General features: G+C 32.6%; 2 protein-coding genes across 2 annotated transcripts in view; both read right to left on the bottom strand.

Moving 5' to 3' along the window:
* Nucleotides 1-305: 305 nt before the first annotated feature.
* LOC145242965 (uncharacterized) lies at nt 306-4,611 on the bottom strand. Its single transcript, XM_080106078.1, has 4 exons — nt 4,129-4,611; nt 2,702-2,801; nt 1,439-1,514; nt 306-366 (listed from the first exon to the last, which is right to left on the bottom strand). Exons 1-2 carry the CDS (start codon nt 4,507-4,509, stop codon nt 2,781-2,783), a joined length of 402 nt encoding a protein of 133 aa, XP_079962204.1. The 5' UTR covers nt 4,510-4,611; the 3' UTR covers nt 306-366; nt 1,439-1,514; nt 2,702-2,780.
* Nucleotides 4,580-18,439, bottom strand: part of LOC145242755 (protocadherin Fat 4-like) — a 52,947-nt gene continuing 39,087 nt past the window's right edge. Inside the window, exons 11-12 of the mRNA XM_080105896.1 lie at nt 4,740-6,554; nt 4,580-4,584 (exon numbers count right to left, since the gene is read on the bottom strand). Coding sequence (XP_079962022.1) covers nt 4,580-4,584; nt 4,740-6,554 — 1,820 coding nt within the window. The remainder of the gene's footprint in view (nt 4,585-4,739; nt 6,555-18,439) is intronic.

Genomic DNA, 18,439 nt, shown 5'->3' with positions numbered 1-18,439 from the left:
ATCTTGTTGCTCAACTCCCTACACAGTATCACTGTAATTATGTCCCAGATAGTAGCCCCTACATCAAAGTTGCACTGAGCCTTGTTTGAGGTGAAAAGGCAATGCAAAAAACTTTTTTTTAAATCAGATGTAGAAAATAAAAATGAAAAACCTTTTAAAGTTCAATGAAATTTTTTTTTTATTTGTGTATGTACGTGTGGAACATGTGTCTTTAGTTGTCAATACAGGGCAAAGGTGGCAGCGGTCTTGTAAAAGAATTGTGGACTTTGTTCATTTCCGAAGGATTTCTAGAATGTGGAATTGAACTAGAACTATTCTTTTCATTCGGGAGTTTACCTTCAGCTGAAAGCTTTGATGAGGATATATCTGAAAAATGAAAAAAAGATAAACAACTTGAAGTAATTTTGAATGATAAATGTAAAGTACATACATAATAATCAAATTCATGTCGATTCATCAGTTTCAATCCTCTAACAATATTCTTCATCATTCAACTGATGATATATCCATCTTATTAAACCTTATCTTCGAGTTACTTTTGGCCTTGATAAGTGGTGACTCGTTAGTAAACAAAACCTTATTACATTATTATTAGACATGATTAGACATTAATTATTACTATTAGACATTATTATACATAAATTAAAATCAATGACAATAGCATCTGTTATCAACTGCTCAGAAAAGAGTATCACCAGATTATATGAAGGAATCATGCATAGAATTTGAGTATGTTTTCATGATATACTATTTACACGTTTCAGTCTGTTTTCCTCATCTTAGTTGTTGTTATGTTCACAATATTTCAGTCATTATACTTTCCAGCCTTCTTAAAATAATGGATGAAGGTGCTGGTTAAGAGACATTATAGAGTGAATTCTATACAGAAATTAAACATAATGGTTGGTGTTATTTAATGTCATGTTCCTATGAAAATAATATTCTAAGTTTTGGTTACAAACATGCTGATACAAAATCTCCATTATAATAATTTTTGCATGTGTTTGTAGGTGAGGTATATGGACTTGTCTTGGCCTGCTGAGTTTAAGCTCCGTTCACTCAAGTCATTCTTTTTTTTTTTTACTTTTGAAATCATTGCTATATATTCGGTACAATATAATAATGAATAGAAAATTAGCTCTATAATAATAAATAAGAAATATAGATAAATTAAAAGATCATATTTAAAGTATTTTATGATGGGGCCACACTGAGCACACTGCTAGTATCTAATAGAACTTTATTAAATTCAATTTTTGGAAAAGATGTAACTTTAGTTCACACAAAACCTTTTTTTTTTTTTTTTTAAAGTTTTTTTAGCTATTATACTTCTAACTCAATAACACGTTAAATTTAACTATATTTATAATCCCTGTGTAAGTCCCTTATTCCTGAAACAGGTATATCAGCTTCCCCTATAACAGATTTATAAACTTACCTGTACCTTCTGTATGAAACCGGTTTTGATCCGGAGAAGATGTTGCAGATATCCATGCCAAGTATCTTGTAGTATCCTGAGTTTGTAGAACAAAAAGACAAAGAATTAATCTTTACAACAGCAGATTATTTCATAATTAGGATTTTATACTAGTTGATTTATTTGTAAAACTAGCCTTAATCCTCAGACATCACTCACCTCCTTAGCATTAGATTGACTTACGTTATTCGTATTATTTAGATTCTTCAGATTACTGTTATCATCTTCAGCATCATTGTTACAATGTTCCGGTTGATGTAACCTCTGACCTTCTTCGGGTGTATATTGTTCAACAAGAATCTTTCTTTCAAACTCGGGAATCTGCACGGAACCCTTTATTTACTTAACAGGGATAGCATGCGCTCATTTTTGTCAGCCACAACTAGATGATTTGCAATCATATTTTCATTCATCCACACTGAGGATTCAACCTTCAACCTTCAGGAGAATATCATTTTACAACTGAATTTTCTAAGTACTCTACTATGCCACACATCCTTGCAGACCGACCAAAATGTTGTGAAAATGATACTCAAGAACAGTAGTTCGAAGAATCCAAATAACCAATCCTCATCTCAAAAATTCAGAAACATGACTTAAAAGCTATTTATTATTTCATACAATTGTACTCATCTTGATTGCTGTTAGAGTCACAACGTTTTCAATAGTTGTACTCTTTTATAATATTATTTTTTTTTTTTTACACAGGCATCACCACATTATCAAGGCCAAGAGACCACTCAAGGATAAGGGTTAAAGAGTATACAGTAGAAATTGGAAAATATAGTAATCATTAGTAATGAAAATTCGGTAAATTTGTTAACTTATATGGAATGGCTCATCAAGAACTTATTTACGTTAGACTTGAAGACAACCATATTGTACTCAGCCGGAAAGCAGGCAAATGGAAGACAATTCCACAAGCGTGCAGTTCTAAGAAAGAAGCTTTGTTCATGGAATCTACATTTAGGCTTAGGCACAGATAAAGAGTGGGGGGAATTATTGATAGTGTTTTCAGCTATACGAGTGTTTCTTGTATATATATAAGCCTAATGTCAAGTATGATTATTTAGCCCTATTCTTATAGAATATTCTATAATTATATTGTTATTAAATATTTGTTATTATTACCATTACTATTTCTAATACTGGGAATTTTTTCATCTCATTTAGATCTTAATTATTAGTTCTCACATTGCACTGATATTAAATAATAATGCCTACCTAATGGGTCACCATGGCATTGATTGTTTGAGTTTCCTCATCTTCCAGTATTATTCACTGTTGATTATTTTAACCTCATTCAACAGTGGTTGGTAATCCCCTACATTATTAAAGAAAACGTTCAGTTCAACACAAATCCAACAATCAAGACGAGTAAAACAAGCAAAAACATAAATGATATTTCATGTCAGTAAAAGCTAAGAGTTTTACATGTATTTATATTGGAGGATGGCACACAGTATGCATCAATTACCTTTTGGATAAAAATCAACTAAAAACGTTAAAACTATTATTAATATTTAGATTAATCTTAACAATTGTCCCTACAAGCATTTATTTATAGATTAAAGTCGGACTTTTATAGTTACAGATGGTTTAAATAATCCATAATTCTTTTCCATCTCTCCTAAACTCAAACCCTGTCTAATATTATTCAACCAGCAATAACATTGGGAGTATAGGTTGAGAATATAAAAGGTAGATTCAAATAACTACAATTGGTGTATTTATTTTATTAAAATTGGATTTCAGTTTAGGGAAAATGTAAAGAAAAGAATTACATTTTCCCCCTGAGTTTCAAGCTATAACATATGTTATAGATTTATGAAAATATATTATAAATTTATGAAAATATATTGCAGATCTATAAAAATTATATTACAAATTTATAAAAAATATATTACAGATTTATAAACAAGATATTACATATCTATTATACATAAATACGGGGATAATGTTTGCATCCAGCACCCAAACTTTTATTTTTCACCAGTTATGCAAGGTGAAGAAATACTTCTACAGAAAATGAGTTAAATGATTTTTTAACAATTAACAATTTATTCAATCAATTTTTTTTTCACACACAATAAGAAATATATGCTTATATAATTATAACATTAAAAGAATTTTGATTTCTATTTGAATGAATTCATGTGAGTATTAATAACACAAATTATATGCTATTAATTCTGCACAATATCCCAAAATGTATTAATGGCAAATGGAGGTCGTTGTAAACTCTAATCTGCTATACAGGGTTAAAATCACATAGAATTATTATCAATTATGTTGATAAGAAAGGTATAAACCTACACTTTCCCTCTGGCTATGGGTAAGATAGTTACTTGTGTTCAACTAATTGTATACAATTCATTGTTGACAACAAGTATTGCGTTTCAACATTAAATGACCCAAAGGGTGTTGATATGCTGTAAAACGAGCAAACATAGCAAATTTCTCTAATTTGTTTTATTTCTGAAAAGAACTAATTTAAATGAATTGCAAATAAAATTAGAAGACTACATTTTAACACTTATTTATTAAAAAAATATCATTTTAAATTTCGTTTTCTCTTATTGTAATTTTGAAAACGATGATAAACAAAAGACTGAGTTGTTGGATATAAATAGAAAAACAATAATAAATACCTGTGATGTAATTCCTGAAGGCTCTTGCACTTTTCGTCCAACCTTTAATTGTTCTCTTTTAGAAGTTGATGGAATATTTGTTGGTAGAGTAGAATTTAGTGACACAGGTTGTGCTGAGTGAGGACAATTTAGTGACACAGGTTGTGCTGAGTGAGGACAACAGTTTCCCTGGTAGAAAGGGGCAATTAATTCACTGGCATTTCTGTTGGAACGATCAAGTGCTTGAGTATGGCTCACATTTGACTGACCATTACATCGAATGATGCAGATTGATAATGAAGCTGTAATGAAGACAGCTATTGTGACTGCTATGACTGTAATAATAATAACGAGATTAAGATGCACCTTCTCTTCAGTGTGAAGCTGAACAACATTTAACATTTCTGATGTGTTGTTGCTGATAGTGAGTGTTAAAAAGAGAGTAGTTGTTGCTGATAGAACTGGCCTACCACTATCCTTGACAAGAATGTCAAGCTGATAGGAGCCAGCATTTTGTTGGCTGAGTTGTCTATTGAAAGCTAAGAAACCAGTGTACTGGTTGATGGTGAACATCTGTTTGTCATTGCCTCTGATTATTTGATATTTTAGAAATGCATTCTCTTGACTATCACTGTCGGCTGCCTTTATCTGTGTGATGTTCTTGTTTCTGGCATCAGGGTAATATGTCACATGTAGATTGTAAGGTTTAACACTGGGAAATGTAAAATATGGAGCATTATCATTTTTATCAGTGACCTCAACAATCACATTGACTGTGTTATTGAGAGATGGTGTTCCATTGTCTTTCACAAACACCTTGAAGTGATAAGTATGTTGAAACTCATGATCAAGAGACATAATTGCTGATAGTAATCCATTTGTGGTTATTTTGAAAGGTAAGAAGTGTTTGTTGTTATTGGTGATGAGAGAATATGTGAGTTTTCCTCCATCTCCCAAGTCTGGATCAGTGGCATTGATGTAGCCAAGAGTAATTCTTGAGTTTTGATTCTCATCAATAAAGAATTGAAATGTGTCTTTTGTAAATTGTGGCCTTACATCATTGATGTCCATCACTTGAATGGAGAATTTGCTGTTACTATGAAGAGGAGGAGAGCCTTTATCTTGACAACTGATCACAACATCATGGTGCTCTTCTTTCTCTCTGTCAAGAGGATTTTTCAGTGTCACTTCATATTTCTTTGTACCTAAATTCTGAAGCTGAAATTTATCATGACGAAGATGACAAGTGACATCTCCATTTTGTCCTTCATCATTGTCTATTACTTTCACATAAGCAATAAAACTACCGACGTTTACATCTTCTGAAATACTTAGACCATTTTCAGAAGATGTGGAAACAAAGTTTATTTTAATGAGAGGAACATTGTTTGCTTGATCAATTACATTTATAACAACTAAAGCCGTTGAGCTTAAGGGAGAGGCTCCCCTATCCATAGCTTCTACATACAACTTATACTTTATTTCTTGTCCTGTCATTAATTTATGATATAAAAATATTTTCCCATTATTCCTGTCTATTTTAAAATGGGTTTTCACAATATCAGCCGTCTTTGAACTCAGATGGTAACAGACTTTTCCATTGCTGTTGGAATCCAAATCAGTAGCTGATAGAATAGTTACAGGAATCGTTTCACTCGGTTCATTCTTGATAGAAACATTATAAACATTTTGCGTAAATACGGGAGCATTGTCATTGATATCAGTCACAATGATACTAACATGCAAAATGCTTTCCTTTGGTGGAGATCCTCCATCTTTAGAAATCACTTGGATCAAGTAAGAAGATCTGACTTCTCGATCAAGCCGTTCTTTTAATTTTATGCCAAGTTTAGACGTTCCATCAATTTTGGGTGAAACAACCAATGAAAATGGTTCATCTTTATTCTTCTTAAGTCTGTAGGTAATATTTGAATTAACAAATCCTACATCTTTATCTACAGCATTTGGGATTAATATTATTGTTCCAGGAATAACATTCTCTTCAAATGTAATAGTAATGTGCTCATCAGGAAACCCAGGTGGATGGTCATTGACATCTTTTATAATGACTTTAATTTCTAATATTTTAATAGAAGAAGCTCCCTTTTGTATGGCTACATCCAACACTCTGAAACATTCTTTGTTATATTTACATAGTTCTTCAGCATCCAAAATTTCTGCAGTGTACAGTTTCCCTGTTTCACGAGAGACTTTGAATAACCATGGTTCTTCTGTTACATCTTGTTGTAATAGACTGAATCTGATGAGTTCTTGGTCTTCAAATGGTACACCGTCCACGATCTTTGAATCTGCAGCAATGTCCCCAATGTACGTCTCCATGTCCTTTCCTTCTTGTATTGTATAAGTGAGATCTGCACACAGGTAAGTTGGTAGGATGGTCAGAAACGTTAATGTTGATAAAAGCATATTCCAAAATAAATGGTACATTTAAGATGATGAAAACAATTATTTTTCTGAAAAACAAAACAAAAATATACTTTATCATACTAATGTTTTTAAAAGTTAGATGCTGGACTAAAAGAGGTTTCGATAGTATAATAATCTACTCTGACTGGGAATGAGTAATCTTTTAAAGATGCGAATCTATAATCTTATAGAAATTCTATCTATTAATAGTAAACCAAAAGGTAGCACAGAAAGAAAAAGAAAATTTCTTTTAAAAACAACAACGAAAGGGTTTATTTCATTAGCAAAAAGTTTGATGATGCCCGAGTGAGGAAAAAGGAGAATTCAAAGTTCCTTGGGTTGTTGAAGGTCTACTAGCAGTTATTTTCAGGTGAAGATCATCACTGCTGGAGCATCCAGTGAATAGGGGCAGAAGAGAGAAGGGGTGTTTTTTCGGGTGCTTCCTAGGTTCTCTTTGATGACTCATTATGATTCCCAAAGAGACTAAAGAAGTTCTTTAGGAAACAGATTGAATCACTGCACTCTGCAAACGGTGTGGACATCTATAATATAAATATTGCCTGTCTGTTTAAATTTATGTATGCATGTATGTTTGTATGTCTGCTTAAAACTTTCGACAGAGGCAAAAGATTTTCACAAGATCTGTATCGTTTTGAAGTTCAACCCTTCGGACGACAAATATAAAAAAATTGTCGAAAAACATTAATTCCTTCACCCTCAACTGGGCACCTTTCTACAAGAAGGGGTCGCTTTTTCAACCAATATTTTCGAAGATCATCCCCTCTTTTCAATTGACTAGCTTTAATTTAAACCTTCACCACTTCTGGTTTGGGAATGGATGCAACGGCAAAGACGTCATGTTTTTTTTTCATGTTCTTTACCTCCTTCGTGATACGGGTTCGAGCCTGTCTGCCTGCCTACTTTTTTAAAAAAAATTTTTTACTCAACACACCTCCAAACACCCGGGCAACGCCGGGCACCCAGGCTAGTTGATTCATGAGAGAAAATAAATATTTTATTAATTTATGACTTCTACAATCTAAGTTCAAATTCTATTTGGTCTGCTGCATTCACCTTTAGTAACCATGATCAGCAGTAATACATATTTCCCTCAAAAACATAGTAGAAAAAGAAAATAGTTAATGGGTAGATGGTTTATTGTGTGCTGCTCGTACTTGCTGGATAATAGATGCATGAAAAACAGTGTGCTGAGTGGGTAACCTTGCAGGTGTTTTTTTCAGAGTTACTTTTGAAAGTTCTCTCATTTCTAAATACCACGTAACCATTTCCCATTCCTAAACCTGAACTTAATTCTTAGTAGTGATACTAGAGATACTAGAGTTCTTTGAAAAGCGATTCTAAATTGGATGTTGCATCGGTGGAGGTGTTTGAAGTAATGTAGTAAGATGGTACGAATTCAAGAACCAACTCTAAGCTCTAAATATTACTGATTTTGTTTTTTTTCTTTTCTTTTCTTTTCTTTTAATAATCTTAACAAATCTTTTAATATGCTTGTAAAATACAAAACTTTTTATTTACATGGAGACAGTTTTGTTTGGGTTAAAATGCAAATATTTTTTATTTATTGATTTTAGCCGAAATGCTGCACCTGAGTACCATTTTGAAACATTTTTATTTGGAGACGGCAACGTTAACACCCGATTCTCTTTTACATCATTACAAATTTCAATTGTTGCTTACTCTGATTATGAAATGGATGAATGATAAACTATTTTTTAAATTTGTTTATGATAATCTGTAATTTGGTGCTTAATTGATAATTCTTCATGAGTTTTTTTTCGGGGGGGGGGGTATCTAAAATCTAATCTAAAGAAGCTCCAGATCGAAGTGAAAATCAAATTTTATTCAAATCAACAATTACAAAAATAAAAACAACTTAAAAAATATGTATCTAACTAGCTAAGAATATATATATATATATATATATATATATATATATATATATATATATATATAATAAAACTCAACATCTGACCACATACAATAACAGAAGAAGTATCAAGGATCTGAAATGAGTATGATAAAGTGGGGGCCCCAGTAGGGGAAGAGGTTACTTATAAGGGGGAACCCTATGCACACTCATACCATTTCATGTAGAGCTATAGAACTTGCCATGATAACTCACCATGGAAAGTGGGGGGGGGTTACAGGTTACATAGGTAACTCCCACAAACAGAGGTGGAGTCCCATGAGGGGCACTTATAATGGGGAATCCTAATTAGTGTTTCATACGCTTGTGTCGATAAAGATTCCCACTACTGCCTCATATTCGTTTGAGCAATTGCCCCCCCCCCCCATCTCCACGAAGATGATCCGAGCAATGGGTCTGTTTGTGTGTCTGTACATCTATAGGACGATGTAATAAAGCTCAACATCTGTGTCTGTCTGCCTACACATCTTTAAGACAAAAGGGAATATAAGATACAAAGAGTATGTAGAAAATAAATATCAGTTTAAAATAATTTAAAAGTTATTTATACTGTTATATAAATCAGAGTCCATTTTTTGAAGGCTCTTTTTGAACCCAGTCAACAATGGGTACGTCTACTAGTATGTATATATATATAATGTTTTTTTAATTTATTTTTGCATCTTATTTTTCTGAATTCTTATTACGACAGAATATAATTTAAGAATGAATTGATTTTCAGATTGCAATCTCCTCATGATGAATAATCAAATTGTTAACAAGAGAATTGCATTAGATAGTAAATAGGAATGCGCATGATTATATATATCTATAATATAAAGCTGCACAACGTCGTGTTTATCATCTCGTATATATATATATATATATATATATATATCTATAATATAAAGCTGACCGTCTGTGTGTGTGTCTGTTCACGAATAGGCTCCTATATGGCTGACTATTATAGAAAACTGATCACATATAATGATAAAAGATGTATCAAGACACAGGAATGGGTATGTTTGATCTGGCATAATGATGATTCATTAAAATTGTGGGGTCTGCGTACACGCCTGGTCCACAAAGTATGGAAATAAAAAAATTAGAAATAAAAAAAAAAACGTTTACAAGTGTTTTTGATATAGATATTCATAAGAATACTTTGATAAGTATGTTTTAACTTAAATAGGGATGGTATAATATAATTTTGGGGTCTGTGTTCACGCCTGGCCTTCATAGAATGGAAATAGGCACAAATTTTAATAAAGACTTTTCATATCTATCTGCGTAAGTATACTTTGATAATTATATTTCAGTTTGAAGAAATATGGGATGATAAAATTATGTGGTGTTCATTCGCGCTTGACCTCCATAAAATGGAAATATGTCACAAACTTTAACAAGGTTTTTTAATATGGATCCACAGAATATTGTGATAAGTGTTTCAGTGTGAACAGGTATAGTATAATAAATTATGAGGTTTATCTATTTTATTTTTACTTTCATCATATTTTGCTTTAGTTTTGATACCCCCAAATTCGAAGCTATCTGTTTACAACCCTTCCTTTTCATAACCTAGCATACTTTAATAAATCAGAGTCAATTTTGTGTAGGCTGTTTTTGAACCCAGTCAACAACGGGTACTTTTGCTAGTATATATATATATATATATATATATATATATATATATATATATATATATATACGCACACACACACACACACACACACACACATGTATATATATGTATATATGTGTGTGTGTGAGTGTGGGTAAGTTAAGTCACGGCTATCTATTACGATAGTTGTGATTAAGTTCGAATTTATCTCCCTTAGTACTGCTAGTCAGCATCCGACGATTATTTTTAGATATGATGAGAAATGGTGAATGCTTTCTTTTTTTTCCTATCCAAATGTCAACTAAAACCATTATTTCATAATATATATATATATATATATATATATATATATATATAAAATAAAAATTACAATTAAATTTATCAAAATGATCCAAGATGGTAAAACTAAAGTATATTGTAAATATTAAAGAATTAATATTTATAAAGTTATCTCAGCCAGATGTAAAAGCTTGATAATACCAAATAGGAGATAGAGCTTATAATAGGAGCAAACAGTTAATAAAACATGTTAAAAAACACTTTGAAAAAGAGTTAAAAACATATTTAATCTGAAAAGGAAACACTTGATAAGTGGATAGTTCCTAAATCCACGGAGTTTCGAAGAAATACTTTCCTTCTCATCAGAGGGTAGGAATTAGCAAAATGCGGGATCGGATTTTGCATACAAAAGTATTTGATGAAACAACAAATAAGTCAAAGATCTTACTTGATAACAAAAAAGTGAAGCAGAGGGAATATGGTGAAGAAAAAGGCGATTACACGTGAATGGATAGTCTGGTGGAAGATAAATAATCTAGTGACGGTAAAATCCAAAAATATAACTCCATGTCAATTCAAAAATATAACTTTATGTCAATTGTTTACATCGGTAGGGGGGGGGGAGATATATCCGCCCCCCCCCTACCGATGTAAACAATTTTGGAGAAATACGGTTCTCTGCTCGGTTAATGTCGGCGCATCATTGTTTATAGAAAAAAGGTTAATTAAACTGCAGAAGCACCTGCTAAAAACTATACAAGTTCTATAATTGAATACCCCCCTCAAAAAAAAAAAAAAAAAGAACGAAAAGCATAAAAGTATGTTTTTGTAAACCGCTCATGAAAACTTATTGACAGCATTCGTCCTAAATTATGAGATGAAAAAATGAACGAATCTCTTAGTAAAAGAGAGTTGTCTCCCTCAGAACAATGACAAATTGTAAAACAGCGCCTATATATATATATATATATATATATATATATATATATATATATATATATATCGGTTAAAATGTATGATGTAACAGGTGAATGTTTGATATCCGGAAGGATATCTGATTCCCAGCTTGAACAAAATAAGAAAATTGAAATATATATATATATATATATATATATATATATATATATATATATATATATTTAATTTTTCTTATAAATTTTTTTTCTAGCTTGAGATGGGGTATTCTACCGGATACCAGAGATTCACTTTTTATCTCATACAATCCAACGGAGACATTTTTAAAGATTCTAACTGTCCCTTTAAGTGCAGTTGTTTTTATCCTTTCCTTGTGTGTTTGTAAGTTCAAATTTATCTCCCTTAGTACTGCTAGTAAGAATCCCATTGCTATTTTTAGATATGATGAAAAATGGTAAATGCTTCCTTTTCTCATCCAAGTGTCAACTATATATATATATATATATATATATATATATATATATATATATGTGTGTGTGTGTGTGTGTGTGTGGACAAGAAGTGTAGTATCTGTTCTGGCACTACAGTTCAACTATTCTGTTCTCAGTCATTGAAGGAGAAATCCTCCTCGACAGAGGCAATTTTAATTTTTATCCCAACCCCAAAAGGTCCTTTTTGAGGAACTGGGGTTTCACCACATTAAAAACCAATCTTATGTCAAACTTTACTCTTGTGGAGAGGCAAGGTGTGCAAAATTAAATAACTTGCACATTTTATCTTTTCAAAAAAACTTCTTTTTTTTTTCACATGATAGATATAATAAAACAAAGATCTTTCATCTCAACTTTAAAAAAAAATGATTAAATAAAATGACTTTAATAAAATAGTTTCAATAAAATTCACAACTGATTAAATATTTAATAGAATTTAATCTGCGAGATTTATAAAAAAAAAAAAAAAAATGAAGTTACTCATTAAATTAAGTGTAATAAATGAATGAATGCATAATGGCATTGTTGATAAAAATTAACCTTACAATGAAATAGGAAGTGAAATCAATTTAGGGAACACAAGAGACTATTAAGGGAATCATGAGATTAGATTAGGTTGAATAAAATTTAATAAATTCAAACAAATAATATGAATATAGTAATGTTCAAACTAATCTCAGACTGAAAAGTTTTTTCTTATAATTATTGTTATTGTTAACAAAAAAAAAATATATATATGCGTAGAAAATGTTAAAATATCTTACATTATGAAGAGATAACAATCCACCGATCTCCTTGGAAAAAAGTTTTTTGTGTTGTCTGCTGGACTGGCTGCTGCTGATGCTGGTATGATTTGTTGACTGTATCAATGAGAACATGTATGTGTGTGTGTGTGTGTGTGTGTGTGTGTGTGTGTGTGTGTGTATATATATGGTATTACGTGTATGTATGTGTGTGTACATGCATATAGTATTACGTGTATGTATGTAAGTGTATCTTTTTTTTTTTTTTTTTTTTTTTTTTTTTTACACGGTGGTCACCACTTATCAAGGCCCGGAAGCCACTTAGGGATAAGGGTTATTGCAAGTACAGTACGTTAGTGTGGAGATTTGATGAAGTGTTTACTTAAGGGGGCGGTTCATTAGGAATTTGTTAACGTTGGACTTGAAGACATCCAAGTTGTAGTCAGGTTGGAAGCAGGCAGACGGAACAGAGTTCCACAGGTGTGCAGTTCTAAGAAAGAATCTTTGTTCATGGAATCCACGTTTTGATTTAGACACAGATAAAGAGTGGGGGAAATTTTTCTCAGTGGATTCAGCTAGACGGGCGTTTTTCGTGAAAGATTGGCGAGGGGGGACTAGAAATTGGAGTTCAGACGAGCACCTGCCATGGAAATAACGATAAAACAAGGATAGGCTCACAACGTCTCTTCTGTGGGAGAGAGGTTGCAGGGTAGAGAAAAGGGCATCCCCCACTAAGCCACAAAGTTTATTTTGTACTCTGCCAAGGCAGGATAGGCTGTTTTTAGCAGCTTCTGCCCAGATATGGCAGCAGTATTCCATCCTTGGACATACTTGGCTTTTATATAGATAGAGAATTGCATCAGTAGTGAGATATCTTCTGGAGCGGTAGAAGGATCCCACCATCTTTCCAGCGACCTTGGCAACAGACTTGATGTACATTTTCCATTTCAGATCAGGAGTAAAGGTCAAACCCAGAAGCTTGTCAAAACACGGGGCTTCTCCCAGACAAGAGCCATCCATTTCAACTGATGCCAGATGGGGATCAGAGCATTGATGATGTAAAGATAGGAGTTTGGTTTTAGATGCATTAAAGGTAACCAGCCACGTCTTCCCCCACTGAACCACGCGCTCGAGATCAGAGGAGAGAAAATCAGAGAGAGCTTTGTCATTTACAGCCTTTGATGTGTTGCCGTAGATGGTTGTGTCATCAGCATAGATGTCAACAAATGAATTAAGTATGTGTTTAGGGAGGTCATTGATGTAGATCAGGAAGAGAGTTAGGTCAAGGATTGACCCTTGAGGGACTCCAGCATTAATACTGCAGGCCTCTAATTTTTGTCCATTGACCACTACTCTTATGAGCCTATCGGAGAGAAATGATTTAATGATTGAGAAAACATTTCCAGTTATGCCGTAGCTGGAAATCTTGTGAAGTAGGCCCTTATGCCATACCTTGTCGAAGGCCTTTGATATGTCAAGAGCAATTGCCCTAGAAAGGAAGCCTTTGTCAAGAGATTCACTAATCCTGTGAGATATACCCGTTAGCACATCTGCTGTAGATCTTGCAGAACGGAAACCATATTGTGTGCCACTAAGAAGATCTACTACGAAAATGAGACTTTTATAGTTATAAATTGCCCAAATAACCTAAATTTTTCTCCTGCACTCCTGATTATTTTCCAAGTCTAGTAGTGCAGTTATAATGAAATTGTAGATATACAGTATAGAGAGATAAAAAGTAATAAACCAAGTTATGTGTTCATCAATGGTTCGCATTTATTGTAAGACTTCTTCTGAATGAATAAAATTAAGAAATTTAAGAAGGGGGGTGCATAACGTTTTGAAAGAGAGTAAGATTTTTTTTATATAACGTCATATAGCTGTTGATATATTTTAAAAGATATGATGCAATTCATATTCTTTTTGGAACAAATATGTCGGTTATAATTCAAGTATGGATGTGTAACTGAAATGAAATGAGTGTATTTTTGTTATGTAATTTATAAGGTATATAGATATGAAGTATATAACATGGTTTTTGTTGTTGTTTATTGTGTTTTTACCTCAAACAAAGCACAGTGTCACTTGGATGTAAGAGGCTACTACTTGGGACAAAATTTACTATGTAGGGAGTTGAGCAGCAAGATGTCTGTTCACATTACACTTAACTTCTGCAGTCAGGGAAGCAGGGGCCCGGAAGAGAATTCCAAAGTCTAGCAGTTCAAGAGAAGAAACTATTTGAGTAGAAGGCTTTTCCAGCATTTAGGAATCTCTACAGTGTAGGAGTGGGATTTTGTTGCTTGCCCAGTTAGTTAGAAGTATTTATGTTAAGGAGGTATAAGGGCTTGGAGCTCATCAGAGCACTCTCCATTAAAATACTTTTAAAATAGGTATAGAGATGCAAAATTTTGTTGATGGGACAGAGGTTGAAGTTTAGTTGACAGTGCAGGACCTATTAGGTTGGTGACTCTTTTTTTTAACCTTGTCTAGCAGTAAGAGACTAGTAACAGATGCACCAACCCAAATATGGCAACAATGCTCCATGCATGGGCGAATGGTGACTTTGTAAAAGTACAGGCTTCTCTCAGGCATAAGTAACTTTCTAGCATAGTAGAGAGAGAGCCTACCTTCTTTGCAGCAGCCTTGGCAATGTCCTCAATAAATATAAAAATAGATTTTTAAAATAATCAAGCATAAAAGAAATGAGTGAATAAGACTTTGAGAGTATACATATTCTTTTTGAACTCTTTTTCAACCCAAACGAGGCATGTTGCCACTTGGCTGTAAGAGGGTATTCTTTGGGATCATGTTGACAGGGTACTATATAAAGAGATGCGCTAAATGTCTGTTTATATTACGTTTAAGCTTTTGCATTTCAGTAGTCAGGGAAGCAGAAAGCAGGGAGGAAATTCAAAAGCTAGAAGTCCAAGGGAATAAACTATCAGAGTAGAAGATTTTTTTGGCATGTAGGGACCTTACAGTGGAGTCAGATTTTGCTGCTAAACGGGTTTGGTATGTACATCAAGGGGATACAATTACATCAGAGCAGATTCTAATAAAATACTTGTATAAAAGAAAAGATACAAATATAAAAGATAAAAGAAGCACAGGATGCAACATCGTGGCAATGGGACAGGGGTTGGAGCTTAGTTGATAATGTGGGGCCTGGGAGACTTCTTTTTGAACCCTAAAAGGGAGAGACTAGTGGTGGATGCACTAACCCAGATGTGACAACAACACTCTTTGCATATATGGGACTAACAGAAATACCCGGTGTTACCTGGATAAAAAAATAACAGTACTCAAATAATTATTTGTAATATAGCAGGATAAAATGAAACATTAAATGAATAGATTTTTAATTTTTTTCACATTATTAACACCATGACACAAATGCATCATCCAAAGGGAAATATTTTCATTATTCTCATCTTAGTTGTTATTGTATTATTCGAATTACTGTTCTCATCTTGAGTGTTATTCTCACAATATTTCAACTGATATAACCTACGGCCTTCTTTAGGTGTATCTTGTAGAACTCAGAAATCTGTACAGAGTTTTAAAAAGAATGTTTTATTTAATCCATGGGGTAGTATACTTTCATTACATCATCCATGAATGGATAAAAGTAATTCACAGAGGTTTTGAACCTTTAACCTCCAGAAAGATGTCACTTGGAACTGAATTTAGCTTAGTATTTTATCTGTTACGTCATGGGTTGTTATTTTCACAATGTTTCGGCTCATGTCATTTCCAAAATTCTTCAGGTGCTTCTTTTTGAACTTGGGATTGTTGTATCAAACTTGAGAATTCGTACTATTTAGATTCTTCAGACTACTTTTCTCATCTTGAGTATCATTTTCACGTTTCGATTAATGTAACCTCTGACCTTCTCCGGATGTAGTTTGTCGAACTTGGGAATGTTTCTATCAATGTCAGGAATTTGGACAAAATTTCGAATGGAACCCTTTATTTACTTTCCATGATTGAATAAAAAGTTTGATTTTCATAAATATGTGAGTATAGGGCATGTATATATTATCCATAGTATGTTTGTGAATATACTTATATATATATATGTGCATCCTGAAGAAAGATGGGGAGAAAGAAAATGCTACTAGTCCTAACAAGTAAATTTTTTGCATGATTGCTGAATCACAACAAGCTGGCACGTCTTGAATCCTTTATAATAAAGAACATGAAAGCTGGTATTTGTTGGAAAATTTATTCATGCAATTTACATATAAATAATGAAAATACAATATTATTATCTTTTTATAATGGAGACTCGGTGTCTGCTCGTAAATAAAAAACCTGTCACATTTCTCAAAAAAAACATATTTACAAATATTTTTAAAATTCAAAACACCAAGAATTATATTTCCTCTGTTGCCAGGTGTATACACATTGGGTTGAAGTTCATTCAATATAGACTGCCATTAGTATGTATTATTAACATGCAATGTTTATTATATAGAATGCACTGAATACCTATCTCAGGACAATACTTGTATACGCTTAGACTCTTCAATGTGTCTAAGAAGTTAAACCTAAAAAATTTTAATAAATAATGTTGCAATGAGAAAAATTGTGTGAAAATAGAACTTATACAGCTGAATTTTGTGGCTTAGAAAGATATTAATTTTTGTGGTGTTAATTCCCCATTATAAGGTCTTAAAATGCTGAAAATGTGATCAAATTTAAAAAAAAAATAGACATAATTTCATGAAACATTTTAAAATCGAATCAAAATCAGAGCCATCTGCATCAGCGTTATTCCTACCATATTTCAACTTCATATGTCTAATGAACTGAAAGTATATAGTCAAGAGAACGAAAGACAAAAAGCGACTAGCTTGAATAGCCACCCCCTTTCTTTCTTCAGTTCATTTAGAAATTCTCTCAACTTCCAAAACCAAGTAAAAACTTTCACTTTCAGAATCGTAAATTTCAACTAATAAAAATGGTACCCCATTCGATTTATACCTAAACCCTAACTAGTCAATGCGAAAGCATATGCCAACCCACCCCAAATACCGTCTCTGGCTGGGAGGGGGTGAGCGAAATGATAGGAACACTTCGAATGCACAAACTCCATCTTCTCATGCATGCATTTCTACTAATTATATAAACATATTTATCTTTAGCCCTCATATCTGCTGAATCACTAACATTATCTACTAAAGTTTGCATAAACTTTTCCAAATGAACATTTCTGACTAAACCAACTTTTATATTCAAATAAAATGATATTTATACTAGCAGGCCGCCCAGCGTTGCCCGGTCGTAAAATATTATATTTTTATTAATACAAATTTATAATTTATTATAAACAGAAATATTGTATCTATTAAACATAACATCAAATTCCTTCAAAAACAATGAAGTAAAAAAACGGAAAGAAACTGAGACATGTGCATGTGAGTATTATGTTGTTTCTATTTCCTGCAAACAAAAAATATATATACTTGAGCTGAGATCGAAACCAAAACCTAAAGACAGTGAGTCAACTAAGATTACAATTAGATCAGCTTGCTATGAAGTTTAAAAGTGTTTTCAAACCTACTTATTCTTAACATAAGGAAGCTGTCGTGTTTCACGACTGTGCATATGCAGTTGTGAAACAGTTAATAAACAGATAAAAATCCGATGACTCCCAAGTACTAATTTTTCCATTTTAACCCCTTAGCAGCCCTTTTTTGTGGATTAAATCCGTTTAAAACGTTTTCCACATGTTTGAATACTCTATATATCAAATTTCAAGTCTATAGATAAAAAAATTGTTGAGTACATAGGTTGAGAAGTGTCCTCACACACACACACACATTCTCACTTTTATAGATATATAGATAAATGTTTTGCCATTTAATTATGTTTTATTTACAAAACTCTGTTCATGTTTTTAGTTAACATTTTCTAACTGGTG

This window comes from Euprymna scolopes, chromosome 21, assembly GCF_053919585.1.
Source record: "Euprymna scolopes isolate OS-2025 chromosome 21, ASM5391958v1, whole genome shotgun sequence".
Taxonomy (NCBI): domain Eukaryota; kingdom Metazoa; phylum Mollusca; class Cephalopoda; order Sepiida; family Sepiolidae; genus Euprymna; species Euprymna scolopes.
Note: the sequence above shows the minus strand (reverse complement) of the source record. Positions and strands in the feature narration are given on the sequence as shown.